This window comes from Melanotaenia boesemani, chromosome 6 (assembly GCF_017639745.1).
Source record: "Melanotaenia boesemani isolate fMelBoe1 chromosome 6, fMelBoe1.pri, whole genome shotgun sequence".
NCBI lineage: Eukaryota > Metazoa > Chordata > Actinopteri > Atheriniformes > Melanotaeniidae > Melanotaenia > Melanotaenia boesemani.
In genome coordinates, this window is record NC_055687.1 from 12,412,140 (window position 1) to 12,427,145 (window position 15,006).

The 15,006-nt window shown below is 35.4% G+C and overlaps 1 protein-coding gene and 1 long non-coding RNA gene across 4 annotated transcripts; both read left to right on the top strand.

Moving 5' to 3' along the window:
• The first annotated feature begins 1,169 nt into the window (after positions 1 to 1,169).
• On the top strand, positions 1,170 to 9,372 carry dhdds (dehydrodolichyl diphosphate synthase). Of its 3 annotated transcripts, none has more exons than XM_041989053.1 (9): positions 1,170 to 1,229; positions 1,572 to 1,652; positions 3,833 to 3,949; positions 4,025 to 4,167; positions 6,252 to 6,368; positions 6,488 to 6,589; positions 6,705 to 6,819; positions 7,555 to 7,662; positions 8,647 to 9,372. In XM_041989053.1, exons 2-9 carry the CDS (start codon positions 1,590 to 1,592, stop codon positions 8,887 to 8,889), a joined length of 1,008 nt encoding a protein of 335 aa, XP_041844987.1. In that variant the 5' UTR covers positions 1,170 to 1,229; positions 1,572 to 1,589; the 3' UTR covers positions 8,890 to 9,372. The 3 variants fall into 3 exon arrangements, with proteins under 3 accessions (XP_041844987.1, XP_041844986.1, XP_041844985.1); XM_041989052.1 differs by having other exon boundaries at positions 1,177 to 1,334; XM_041989051.1 differs by having other exon boundaries at positions 1,178 to 1,339.
• A 614-nt stretch (positions 9,373 to 9,986) lies between these two features.
• LOC121642331 lies at positions 9,987 to 13,414 on the top strand. The gene is made up of 6 exons (XR_006010868.1): positions 9,987 to 10,180; positions 11,425 to 11,442; positions 11,904 to 11,933; positions 12,309 to 12,356; positions 12,558 to 12,614; positions 12,758 to 13,414. It is a non-coding gene; the product is annotated as an uncharacterized LOC121642331 (long non-coding RNA).
• The last annotated feature ends 1,592 nt before the right edge of the window (positions 13,415 to 15,006 follow it).

The following is a 15,006-nucleotide window of genomic DNA, read 5'->3' on the forward strand; positions in this document are numbered from 1 at the left end:
CAGTGTCCGTGATGTTACTTGCACTTGACAAATTGTTGGCACTATTAACACTGAACGATATACAAAGTCTTCAGAGCAACTTACTTTACCACTAAAACATTTTTTTCAAGTGCGTTGCTTATTTCTACAAGAGAATGTTCCCAATCAATACAAATCAACACCTTTTATATTCAAATTATCATGTATTTATAAATCATCCATGTTAGATACAAAACATTTTTATTACAAATGGACAAAAACTAGACACAAATAATAGTAGTGGAAAATAAGTGAAAGCCAGAATAATTAAAAACATAATATAAAAACAGACAAACAACCTCAAGCATTTTCATCATATCAAGAAAAATATAAAAATGAGGTGATGTATTCAAGTCACACTGTAGTTTTGTCTCGATACTGAAGCAATAATTTGACCAAAGTACGAATATTTAAAAACTGGCAAATATTTTTTATTAATGCATAGATTCCTGCTTAAACAGATATATATCAAATTAAAATACATTGTGATAATAAAAGTTAATGAAAAACAAAATTAAGGGTTAAAATAATTGCATTTTATGATGTAAGAATATTTAGTCAGAGAATATTAAGTGACTTTATAATGTTGCCTTTTCTCTCCACGCTTTTTTTTTTACTGAAGATAGAACAAAGAATCAAAATTTTTTTTTTTATTTAATTATGCATAAACATAATGAAGTTTACAACAGAGGATGCACTCCATTGTGGTTCTGAAACTCGTTTTAACTTTCTGAAGAGGAAGAGCTTTTGTTGGGCTTTCTTCACTATGTGGGAAGTGTAGGTGGGAAATGTTTAGGGACCAGGTTTAGGTCAGATGTGATTTGGAGACCAGGTAGTTGATGTTGTCTACAGGCTTCACCAACTCCCCATAGAGAAGAGGAGCGTGTTCCGACTTCCTGGACCTCCAATAATACACAATGACCAATGGCTTGATGGTGTTCAGGGTGGATGAGGTTATATATATATATATATATATATATATATATATATATATATATATATATATAAAATAAAAATAAAAGAGCTTGTTTGTGTAACCGAAAACTTTCACTTAAACAGGAAATTAATACCGCCGAGATTATTAACCATCCGCATGTTTTGAAAATCTACCAACGTCTGACAGGAAGTTGTCATCGTGCGTATACGTCACATGACTTCAATGCGGAAGTGATCGTCATCGTAAAGGCTGTGAGTTGGAAGCTGTGCGAAATGTGAGAAAACGATCGTAGCTTAGAGGAATTAACTAGTTTTACTTCAGTGGTTTGAATGAAAAACGACGTTCCCACTTAGAGTGATTGTTTCTTGGACGACTTGAGGCTCGGTTTGTGCTTTTTCATTCTTGTAGCAGTTTATTTCGTTGCATATCTTGTGAACCCTGTTGGCTGTTAAAGCTGAAATCAATCACTGCCTGAATATGAAATGAAATATGGACCGTAAATACGACACTTACACAAGGTTTAAACTCTCCTAACACTAATAGGTTATGACGTATGGGTTGGTTTGTAACTTGTTCAGTCATAGACCTTTAAAAAATTTTAATCACATGATTTCAGATCGGTTGAAGCCAAGATATGTCGTGGATAAAAGAGGGAGAGCTAAATCTGCTCGAAAAGGTTGCTGCCAATGTGCTGAAGGTAAGTCAACATCTTTTAAGGCAACTCTCAGCCTCAGCCGGTGTCTTTTATATATTGCTTTTATAGATTAAGGTTTTAGACCAAAAGAAATGTCCTCATAGCTTGGGGGGATATTACTAAATTCCCCTAAGACGGGCTGCAAGATATTTTTAAAAATGACATTGAAGTGTTATGCTTTTGTCAACATCAGTAGGAAAATATACGAATAACAAAAACATGCAATGGTGACGATATTCTCTTTCAAATGATTGTGGGGATTTTTATGTGACAGTGCAACTGCTTAGATAAAGTTGTTTTTTTTTTCCTTTCCCTAATAAATTTTAGAGGAGAAATAATGAAGATTGATACCCCTGTTAAGTCACAGTGACACTGTTGTATTTACATAGTCCAAGCTAAAGTTAATGGTCTAAAATGTCATTTTCTCATGAATGGTTTTGTGGTGCTGATTTCTGTGGTTATAGAAATTGGTTGTGCTGCCTCGTGATGATGATGAAGCACTGCTGACACACATAGTCATTCTTTCTTTAGCTGACATATTTCTATACAGCTCATGCTGCATTTCCCTCTTCTTATAATAACAATGGATTAGATTTATATAGCGCTTTTCAAAGCACTCAAAGTGCTTTACATTGTATCCATTAATTGATCACATCTGATGATAGACAGCTTTATGTGTAACAACAGCCTCTCCAAGTTCATACAGGTGTGTCTAGGTGACTTGTTAGGGGTGAGCAGGATTTAAACCACCAACCTTCTGGTTATGGGACAACCCACCCTACCACCTGAGGCACTGACCACTTATTTCTTTTTTGTTCACACTCCATGCTAGCAACAAATCATGTTTTCTTGATAACAATCGTTCTAATTATCGGGCTGTCCTAAAGCATTTTAACAGGTGTCAGTCATGTTATCGTATCAGATTTCTCTGTAACATTATTCATACAAAGTCTTCCTGTTGATTTAAATAGCAAAAAACATTGCTCTTTGAATTACTTTGCCTTACTGGCCTTTTTGTATTATGATCATTTGCACTCCGGAACCTCGATGCTGCAACAATGTAATCTGGCAGCTCTATCCCCAAAGACACTTTGAGCAATTTGAATGATGAAACACACAAAACTAGTTTCCAAAGTTGTCCCTGTTTCCCCCTTTTTCACCCTGTGTAACTTTTTAAGAGCAACCCTTTGTGTGCAACACCGTTATTTAAAATGTTTATTGTTTTCTTGTTCCATACAAACAAGCACAGATGTTATTTCAGTTATGCTGATAGGAAATATAGAAACATTTCAATGTCTGCGTTGTCAGCCATGTAATAAGTAATTGTAATTTACACCAGAGGCACAAATATACACTACCATTCAAAAGTTTGGGGTCACTTCCCTATTGAATCCCATGGCAAAGTGACCCCAAACTTTTGAACGCTAGTGTATGTATATATATATATATATATATATATATATATGTCTCACTTCATTGTTAGATATTAGCAGGTGTGAGAGTAATTTAATTTGAATCTGAATATGCCTTTCTCAACTACTATTATACCCTGTTCACTAGGGGTGTATGAATGCCTCTAAATCAATACATTGGTTTAGTGATCAAAAAGTCACTTAAGACGCACTTAAGAAAGAACAAGTAGATTTGTATGCTTTTGCTTTGTTCTAACACCTAAACTTTCTCATGTTGATTTGATGAGGAGAAAGATGGCCTTTCTCTGAAGGTGTGGTGTTTCACTTTGATAAAGTCAGACTGTACTAACTTTGTGATTATTACTAAAGATATTTCTTTGACACTTTAAATGGGAATAAGATTTTTATAATACTCTGCTTTAAGGCATGCAAACAGAAAGTTATTGTTATTTTAGTATTTTTTTTTACATTATCTGAAATTGTAAAGGTTAGTATACAGAATATGGCACAATTTTGTCTGTTTTTGTCAAAAGAACAGATTTTTTTCTATTTGATTGTATGATTGAGTTCATTAATAAAACATCAAATGATATTTTAGCTGCTTATCAAATTTATCTGTGATACAAACACTGAATGTTTTCCACTGAATCCATATAATTTTGTATTGTGATCAAACTTTTGATGTACACTATTACTGCTATGTCACTGGTTGTGACTCATTTAAACTTAAACATCTTGAGTGATTCCCCTGTTCTGTATTTTCTCTCCCAGGCTGGACCCATGCCTAAACATGTAGCCTTCATCATGGACGGTAATCGGCGCTTTGCACGGAAGAAAAACGTGGAGCGTCAGGAGGGACATATGCAAGGCTTCAACAAACTGGCAGAGGTCCGTTTTCATTTGGCCTCTCAGTTGTATACTATTGGGACAAATAGATTTAACTCCTGTTCTCTTCCACACCAGACGCTACGTTGGTGCAAGCATCTCAATATCCCAGAGGTAACGGTATACGCCTTTAGCATTGAGAACTTCAAGCGCACCAAAGATGAGGTGGATGGGCTGATGGACCTGGCCAGGCAGAAATTTGAGAGGCTGCTGGAAGAACAGTGAGTTTCACGTTGGAATTTCCACTTTGCTGTTTGTGGCACAAATGACTTCATTTTAATACAGTACACTGTATGACTCACAGCTTCCTTAAAGTACAATTAAGTGGAACTAAATAATATGCCCCAGCAGAGCTGTGTAGTTAGATTTAATCTGTGTCTTTTAAAAATTAAAGTTTTTTCCAAAATCATAAACTCAACACATTTTTATACAGGTTAAGTGAAATCTCTAAAACCTGCTGGGTTTGGCTAAGATGCAACTGATCTTTTTTTTTTCTTTCTGGAAACTTGTTCTCAATCAGTCAAAATTAGTAAACTAGCCTGGTTATCTCAGAGTTCAGCTTATCATAAGCACGGCATGAAGAATATTGTGTAATCCCATCCCTTTACACGATAGTGACATGTCTATCCTCTGGGAGGTGGAAGTAAACTGGATGGGTAAGTGTCTAGCCCCCATAGCACCGATCAGAAACCTACCACTGCTGCATTAGGAAAGGTTTTTATCAGCTTGTTTTAGCTGTCTTTTAACACCCATTTAAACACAATACTTTTAATACATAGATTGTATTCCTCACACATCCATACAGACTAATTAAGGAGTTTTAAGTGAAAAGATTATTTAGGAGGCTAATCATCATGATAACTGAATATTTTGGCACTACTTGGATCATCTTTCCAATGCTGTGGCTGGTGCTGCAAAACCTCATATTCCTATAATAGGTAAAAGTGACATTAGTATAGAATTTATATTGATGAAAAGCAGGTAAAAAAGGTAAATGACTTCAACTTGTATGCAGAAAATAGCCTAAATTTGCATGACCGGTTCTGGAGCTGCTGCAGGTGTGCTCATTATGTGCTTTACTGTCAGCCTTTTTTTTTTTTTTACCTTTAGTGCTATATTATCGGCTATATTGCTGGATTACTCATCATTGCTCCCAGACAACTTTTCTCAGTGTGTTTTGGGACCCTGAAGTTGTTGCTGTTTGTTTTTAAAGCACTAAATGGGTTTGCACCTCCTTTACTTATCAGAACCTTTGAAAATCCACCAGCCCAGTAGATCTTTACTGGTCAAATATCTGTTAGAGGTGCCTCAGTCCAGGTGCAAGCAATAGGAGGATCGGCCCTTTTCAGTGGCAGGTCCAACATTTCGGAGTACTTTAAAAATACATTAAAACAGGGTAACAAAGTATTTAGTACTTTTAGCACTTTCCTTGTTAGCTATTAGTTTTAATCTGTTCTGTGCTTTTAGCACTTTCTATGATACTTCCTTTATTTTAATGTGTTTTGAATGTTTCTGGTTTTGATGATGATAAGCACCTTGGTGGGCTGGAGTTTTGTATATAGAAATAAACTTTGAATGATTAATTAACTATGGTATACAGAATCTCAGCTTAAATTTGGGCTGCACTACAACATGGTAATCTTACCATATAGTCATCTATATAATGAACAGTGAATGATTTTGGATGCAACCTGAAACTATAAAGTTTCAATTTGTGTGTTTTTTGGCTTCAAACAAGTAGTTGTAAGACAGTTGTAACAAAGATTTGTTCAGACTAACCATAAAGTTCCACAAATACCCTCTAGATAAGTATTCTTCTGTCCAAAATAAATGCATTACTCAAACATAGAGGTAACTTTCACACTTTTTTTCTTCTAACATAAATGCTTTATGTATTTTACAGCTTATTCATGTGGCATAGTGTTGATAATCTTGATTTCCCTGAACGCCAGCTGTTATGTTTCTTATCTACATCCTCAACATATACAGTAGATCAAGACGTATTAAAAGCTGCTGCCACCAAGAGGAGCGTGATGCAGGGCAATAAATATCATTATAATGAACACAAACCGTTTATAAACTACATTTATACACGACGGCAGACTGCTTTTACTCACCACGCAGTGGAAGATTTTATGTCTGACACCTTTTTTTTTTTTTTTTTTTTTTTTTTTTTTTTTTTCTGCCTCTGCTTGGGATATGCTGACACACCTGTTTCAGCAACCAAACCTTTTGCGTCATCTTTCTGTTGTCCCTGTTTGTTTTCATGCTTTTCTATTCTTTTCCTTTCTTGTCTGTCTCACAGGGACAATCTGGAAAAACATGGAGTTTGTATAAGAGTATTGGGCGACTTGAACATGCTCCCACTAGACCTTCAAGAGCTCATTGCCAAAGCTGTGGTGTCAACCAGGACTCACAACAAGTATGGGGAATTTATTAATGCTTCACCTCTCATCATCATTAATAACTCAACACTCCTACTCTGTTATTATTTATTATAAGTAACCACACAGATATGACCTTTTCCTGTTTATATTCTAGATGTTTCCTCAATGTGTGCTTTGCATACACATCAAGATATGAAATCACCAATGCAGTGAGGGAGATGGCTTGGGGAGTGGAGCAGGGCCTGATCAAAGCGAGGTGAGAGGTGCACCAGACACTTTGGAGTTAATCTTGTCAATACCCCATGTTAAATAGCATTTAGAAAGATAATCTGGGTGCATTGACAAGCTGCTCATGTTTCTGTCATACTCAGCGATGTTTCAGAGGCGTTGCTAAGTGAGTGCCTGTACAGTAATAACTCTCCCAATCCTGATTTGCTCATCCGCACCTCAGGAGAGGTGCGCCTCAGCGACTTCCTTCTCTGGCAGGTAAGGAATGAAAATAATGTCTCAAACAACAGAACGAGTTTGAGAATGACAGTTTTTCTATAATATCCCCTTTGAAACTGTTTTTAAATATCTTTGAGGTGAGATGGACATGAATTTATGAACTGGTGAGAGTTGTGATCATTAAAACTTTCATTCATTTTCATCCTGAATTAGACTGACTGTGACCTGAGCAGTTAAACATATATTTTTGGTTGTGTTGCTTAGCGTTTGTACAACTACAGATTAAACAAAGCTGTCAGTGCTAGTACACTTTGGCCCAAAACTGTCTTTGATGCCAATCTGAGAATAAATCTGTGATTTGTATGTCAGTGTTTGGGTTCAGTAACACTCTGTGTATCTCTGCTTTTGTCTGTTATCCAATACGTACATGGCCACTTTACTGGCCCAATAAATTGTCTTTCAACACCTTTTATCATGTCAGCTGTAACCAATGCAGCTGCCTTTTATATTACAAAAGCTTTAAATAGTTTACAGAAGGCTTTTAAAATTCATTTTAAATGTTAACTCTTAATAATTAGATTAGACTTCCTCCAGAAAACATTTGTTTGCACATAAAATTTTCCTGAAATGAATTCTCCCCTTAGCAGCAGTATACTGGTTCACTGAACGTTAGAGGATATAACCCAGTGATGTATATTATGTAATAACTGAACTGAGAAAGCATCAGTCGATTTGACTCAGACTTTTGATTGTCCATGTGTCTTCCATCTACAGACGTCCCACTCCTGCCTTGTGTTTCAGTCGGTTCTGTGGCCAGAGTACTCGTTCTGGAACCTGTGTGAAGCCGTTGTCCAGTATCAGTTAAATCACAAATCCATCCAGGTAAGGCTCATTTTGAATCACAAGTGCAGCGTAAAAAAGCAAAGTAACAAGAACTTCTCAGACTACAGTGGCCTTGCTGTAAATGTGAGGAAATAAATAAAAGTTGTTGTTTGTGACCTTTATTGATCCTCGAGACTGTGGTGTTTCAAAGCAATATCCTGATCTTTTCAGTCAGTGCTGGACCTCACATGTCACTGAGGGCACAAGTCAACATGTTGCCATCAGTGTGTGCTTCAGGTTCTCTGCACATGACTGCATATCTGGCAATTTGTTGTGACTGCACAGACTTGTCTGCTGACTCTATTAAATAACTATTCAGGGGAATTACCCCTCTATTTAGATGGTTATGAGGCAAACACTGGCCTCGTGTCTTTTATTAATTGTTTAATATGTTTATTAGAGGTTCTGATAGACGGCATCAAAGCAGCCATCACAGAGTCCACCTGAAACCTAGATGTTAAACTTATTGTACTACTGATATTAATTTAACTTATTGTTATTATGACACAAAATTATGTTGTTTGGCAAGGTAAGTCTCATCAAACATGAGAAATTTCCAAATTTAGCCAAAGAATAATTGATCCAAAGTGCATAGCTACATGAATTAAAAGATACTTGATAATTGCATTTGTTATTTGCAGCTATTGCATCAAAATAGGTTAAATCACTCAACAAACATTTCAATCTTATCAAAATTATAATTACTTTGGTGTTTTGTCCTCTGCATTTTGCACTGAATTTTTCACGCACAGCACACAATCCACACAAGCATGGATATTTGTTCCTTCCAATATTCCAGTTTCAAACTAATATGAGTCAAGTTAGCACTGACACTTCTGGTAAAGAATCATTTTGTGCCATTTTCTACCTACATGATATTCAAAGATTTGTACACATGCATATCATTAAAATGAAAACAATTCTGCATTGTAAAACCAAACTGGATTTTTTTTTCTTTCTTTTTTTATGTGTGTTATTTAATAGAAAGCCAGAGACCTCCATCGAGAGGAACAGGCCCTGCAGCAGCTAGAGGCAGATCACTCTTGCGTAGCAGAGCACCTGCAGCATCAGGGGAATGGAAAGCCAGCTGATGCCAAGAGAAGACGAGAGGCATTGCAGCATTACACCGCCTCCCGGGAAGCACGAGTTCAGGACTTCCTACAAGCACTGAAGCACAAGAGAGACTCATTCTTTAATGACTTATGCAGTGAAACTGTCTTGACCTAGGAGAGCTCTAAGGAACTAATCTTCTGCCGAAGTAGAGATAAAACCTCTCCCGTCCTCTTCCCTAAAGAGCTGCTGTGGAAATGGGAAGAACAAACAGTAACTGAGAGTGGTTTCATTTTGTTGCTGGTTTGTACAAAACGAGAGGGCAATTTTACCCCTATGGGGCTGTAGAATAATTGTGATATTTATAATTGTAGATTTACAAAATCTAATATGTGGAAATGTCTGGTCAAGATGTAGTTAAACTATTGTATTAGCTGTTTGTTAAATGCATGACTTTGATGGAAAAGTTCAAATCAGTGAGTGAAAAGCCCACACATTATGTGTTTTGGAGATGCATCCAACAGAGTTATTTACAAAAGTCAGTATGGTTTGATATTTTTGTTGCTGAAAGTGATGTTTGTTTAGTGTGATTTTGAAGACATAACTATATTTTGACCAGCTTTCTAAAACAGAATAAAGTGAGAACTGTATATCCATATAGATAAATGATGTGCGCCATAATTTTTTTTTTTTTTTTTTACATGTTTTACCTACTTCCAGCCCTTGTTAGGTCCATTCTGCATATGTTCAGCCTCTAAGGGAAAATGGCATTTCTGGAAAAAAAAAAAGTCAATGTCAACCTAAAATGCAGTGCTAAATAAGTAAAGGATATTTTTTTTTTAATAATTTTTCTTTGGCTAAGCATACTTAACTAGATTCCTTTCGCATTGGTTCAATTAGTTAGTGAACCAATGTTAATGCTAATATAATGCCATATATATATATATATATATATATATATATATATATATATATATATATATAACTATTGCAATATTACAATTTCCCATTGAGATAAATAGTGTTTTTCATTTAATTTAATTTAGCCGCCATTACTTTGCATTGCAGAAGAAATTTTCGAGATCAACAGTTTACTTGGCTTTTTTCCCCTCCTTCAAATTTCAACCAGTTTGAACCAGAAAACGTTTAATGAGCGCCCTCGCGCGCCACGGGTCAGGATTTTTACTAATGCTCTTCCTGCCTCTTTAACAAATGGGTGGAGCCTCAAACCACATGTCACATTTGCGTCCAATGATCAACGTCGAAATACAAAACTGGTTCAAACCGGTTTCGATCTTATATTTCACTGTATAAACTACAAAAACATTCGTTTGCATTATACATTCGCCATTTTACACAGCGACTGCTCGGCTGTCGTGTGTTGTCTCTCCGAAAAAGCCTGTTTTAACAGCTGTATTTTTTTTGAGCATTCAGTTCATTTTCAGCTACTAACATGGGAAAAGCAAAGGTAAGATAATTTAATTTTATGTATTTTTTATCTTTGTTTGAGATTCTCGTGCGTAACTTGCGCTTAACGATAGGCTGTGTTTAATTTTTCTGCATCAGATGAACGTCATCATCCCTAACAAACGTTAGAGCAATGGCGGCCTGACAGCACGGACCTGTACATGCATCCTCCGAGTCGTCGAAAATAAACGCATATAATCTTACCTATAGCAAAAAATATAAGTGTACTCGTTATATACGACCGATGGCGTGCCAATGATCAAATTTTACGTCTATTTAGGCTCTGGCTGGAGCAACCATTGACATTACATTTAGCAAGATTTCTGCATCGCCTGTCTTTTCCCTCTTTGGCAGTAGGCAGGGCAAAGCTTGACATGTTGTACGCAGCAACCAACTTTTCGCACAAGCTGTAAACGTTTGTTCAGTTATAATCAGGGCATAAAAATAAATCCTGGAATCTAATTAGGATTAGGTTGATGATAAGCTCTAATCTACTATTTAAAATCAGTTGAAGCGCAATCTTCAAATTTGAGGAAGGAGTGGGGGGAGGGGAGGTAGTGATGATTAATTTTCAGTTTATATCTATATATATATATGTAAATAAAAATTTAAATAAAGACCGGTCTTGCATTGGGGTTCAATACCAGTAGTCAGATTATTTAATTATTTATAGGTCTAATATCAAATTTGCAACATTATCATAATACGTATATTTAAAAAACTGAAATAAGGAAATATAAATTTAATTGTAGTACATTGTGTAATTGAATTTCTAAAAATATATATTTTTGAATCTAGTAAATGTATAAATAAAATATTTATATGCAGGTGTCAAATGGTGAAAATAACTAATAAGTCTACTGCTCATAGAGAATGCAATATAAATATATTTATGGTTTCTTCAGAATTACATTTAGCTGTTTTTATTGTGTAGCTACAGATTAGTAAAGAAGTAATCTTATCGGTTTCCCTTCAGCTGTCTGTCGGCGCGCACTGATACAAAACAAAGGAAGCTGTCAGGGCGCCAAAGTGGTGTCATGGTAACAGGACGGCCCAAGTTTGAATTCAAAAATGCGCGGGAAGCCCTTTGTCAGCTTCAAGATTAACAGCAGTGGCCCAAGTTTTTAGTTGCTCAGAGTTTTCAGCCTGTACAACATAATTTGCTGCAGGACTTATTTCATGATTAATATGCTGTTTAAGCTTGCTGTTGTTCAGATTGTAATATTGTGTCTTTTTTTCTTACAGCAAACCGTCCCTCCTGAGGTTTGTCATAAAAAACTTGCTTATAATTTTTTTTCTCTTATATATATATATATATATATATATATATATATATATATGTGTATATATATATATATATATATATATATATATATATATGTGTGTATATATATGTATATGTGTGTGTATGTATGTATATATATATGTGTGTATATATATGTATATGTGTGTATGTATATGTATATATATATATATGTGTGTGTGCGTGTATATAGATATATATGTATGTATGTATGTATACATATGTATGTATATATGTTTTTTTCTCAAAACAAGTTTATTTTTTTATTTATTTTTAATATGTGTACCACTATAATCTTGATGTCTGATAAAATCTTCAGTTTTTATCTTCATATTTAAAGTTATTTAGATCTGACTGTTTATTTTGAAATAGACAATAGTGCAATTTGGATTTATAATTCATAATCTTTCTGTCTCTATAGCAAAGAAGAACTTCACCGCGACTGGCACTGGTAAGTTGTTAATAAACACATCGGTTCAGAGCAATGGGGATGTTGCTTTGTGATATTTCATGATTGTCGATCATTTACCTGTGAAGTGATAACATTCTATTGGATCAACCTCCATGTAAATATGCATAAACCGACACTTTTAACCAACCACAGATCCTGTAGTTTTAATAAATTATACATATAACTAAATATATTTAGCTATTGCATTTTGAAACAAGGGGGAGCAAGGAAATTGGTTTTCAATCTTTGTGGTTACAGTAGAGCCAGAATTATTAGTCAGTAATATGGGAAATGTTACTAGCTTTTCTCTTGGAAATGTTTGTCATTTTGTTGTGTAATCTGTTGTTGCTTACAGTTTTCTATTTTGTTTTGCAGAAACCTAAAGCAGCACCAGTGGAGACCAAGAAAAAAGCTGCTGCAAAGGTATAAAAATTGATGGTGTTAGCTGACGATGACAGTATATTTGTTAAGTTTACTAGGCTTTATATGAATCTAGCTGAGTTCCTTTAATAAAAATGTAAGGTATCTCTCTTGGACTAAAGGAAAATAAAGGTATTTACTTAAATATATGTGTGATATGCGTTCACCAGTAACTGGGCTTTAAACTGTTGTCATCTTTTATAGAAGGCACCCAAAGCAAAGAAGGCCAAGCCAGCTGAGAATGGCAACACCAAGGCTGAGGTTTGTTTCTATTTTGAGAAAAGGCCTCTATTATTTATTTAAAACATATATAAGAATAATTCATTTAGTTGAAGTCTTAAATAGTAGTTTTTTGTTGTAATGAATCTTCTATCAGTTAAAGTAAATGTTCTTTGTGTTTTCAGGAGCCAAAGGCCGAAGCCACCGAAGCCAAATAAATAACCGTTGATGTGCTCACTCTGTGTACTTGGTGATTGTACAGTTTTAAATAAGTATTTTTTACCAAGTTTTATATTACAAATGTCATTTATAGGTTTGTTTTGGGCTTGCACTTGATGTAACAAAACTTTGTTTTCACATTCATATCCATTTTATATCAATTTTAAAACGATTACCGTCCATATCGTGTAGACGTGGCATTTTTAGTTTGTCTAATTTGTTTTTGTTTTATTTGAAACTGCTGAGGAATAGATATTTTTAAGTTGGATTTTGAATCTAATTGTAAACATAAGGCAGCTAAAGCATATTAAAATTTGCAAGACGATAGGATATTGCATTTTATCGCTTGCATTTTAATGTTGAACTAATGAAACAATTTCTTACCAAATGTCTTGACATGGTGTATGTTGACTTAAAATCTAGTCAGTTGAAATGCCACAGAAAATTACTGTTATTAGGTCAAAAGATTGATAGTTCCCAAAAACATGTATGATGTGAATCTGGTCATCTGATGAAAACTTCTGTTAAGTTATGTTTCTATTAGTGGAAGAAGAGGCTTTTCTGGCTTCAGTGGTTGATCTAAATGTTCCTAAATAAAAAAAATAAAAAATTTTCAAAATGTCCATGTTGACTTCCTGTGTTCCTTATGCATGGGCGGTGTTAAGTAACAGGAAATGAAGATGATCGTTGCGCTGCAGTGGTTCTCTATACCGTCGTTGCAAACCAACTACAGACTCCATTTTGAAGGGGGACATCCATTTTAGGTAGTTGTAATGTGTCCTTTAACATGCATTTTGTTAAACGAGTCATTTCAGTATTTTAAGAGTTTATAATTTAACAATAAAACACTTAGTTTCCCAAACAATGTTTCAGTTTGATGTAAACTGATTGAAATTTATCTGCTCAATTTAAAAACTGAAAGCAAAAACAGGCTTTTTAAAGATAATTGAGAGATAATTTATTAATACCCCAAAAAATTATTTGAATTTTGGAGTGATAATCGGTAACAAGTGAAGTACTGTTGTCTTGATAGACCTAATGAACCCTGGTCCAAGATAATCTGAAACTATGCCAGAGTTTTGAATAATGTAAAAATATTTAAGTCCCATATTTTCAACCCTTTAAAGCCTGAATAACGGAAGAGTTTTTCTTTCTTTTTTTAATCCAAAGTGTTTATTTGGTCCTGTGTGTATGTATGTGTATAATTTGCAAATATGTGCCATTTAATACTGGTGGTATGTAGGAATTACCTTTAAGCATTAATAATTTAATAGATGCAGTTAAAAATAAACATGTGGTTGAATAATTTACTTCTCCAAAGTTTTCATACAATAGTGTTTTTCTCTCCAGATTTTTATTTCAACCTCTAAAATGTGGGCTAGTCTACAATTTGTCAAAGTGTGAAGTGGTTTTCCCCTGGGAGAAGGTAAGAAAATAGGATATTAGTTACAGAAGAACTTTAATGCTTGATGTGATTGAAGAGCTGAGATCCATCAGTTTTCAGTTAATTTAACTTTTCCCCCAAAGTCAGGAACTAATACCTAAGGACAGCTCATTCAAGTACAGTATTCAATGTACTCTAGACATACCAAACAGCAGGATGTGGTTTGGATTCTATAACATAACCATTGTCCTAGTATCCAGGAATTAAGCTAAAGTCAGAATAGATGAAAGATAAAAGTTGTTGAATGTTTACAATTAATTCCCAAGTTTGTGAGAGACTTAAGTAACTACATTTTTTTACACAAGTTACTAGATTCACTGGGTGGCAGGGAGGGGAGAAAATGCAGCTTTCTGACAGCCTGGTGGGTGAAGCTGTTCATAAGTCAGGTAGAGTGGGCCCAGCGGCTCCAGTACCTTCTCCCAAAAGGCAGGAGGCCGAACAGGCTGTGCAAGGGGTGGCTGGAGTCCCTCGTGATGCCGACTGCTTTGAGGGTGAGGTGGGACTTATAAAGGAGAGGGGGAAGTGAGACACCAGTGATCTTACCTGCTGTGTTCACTATGCACTGCAGTGTTTTTCTGTTCTGTGCAGCTTCCGAACCACACACTGACACAGCTGGTCAGGATTCCCTCAATGGTGCCTCGGTAAAAGATGCACATGATGGGTGCGGGAACTCACTCTCTTCAGTCTGCGTAGGACGTAGAGGCACTGCTGGGTTTTCTTCACCGGTGGTGTGGAACTCGGTGCTCTTCACGATCTCCACAGCAGCACCAT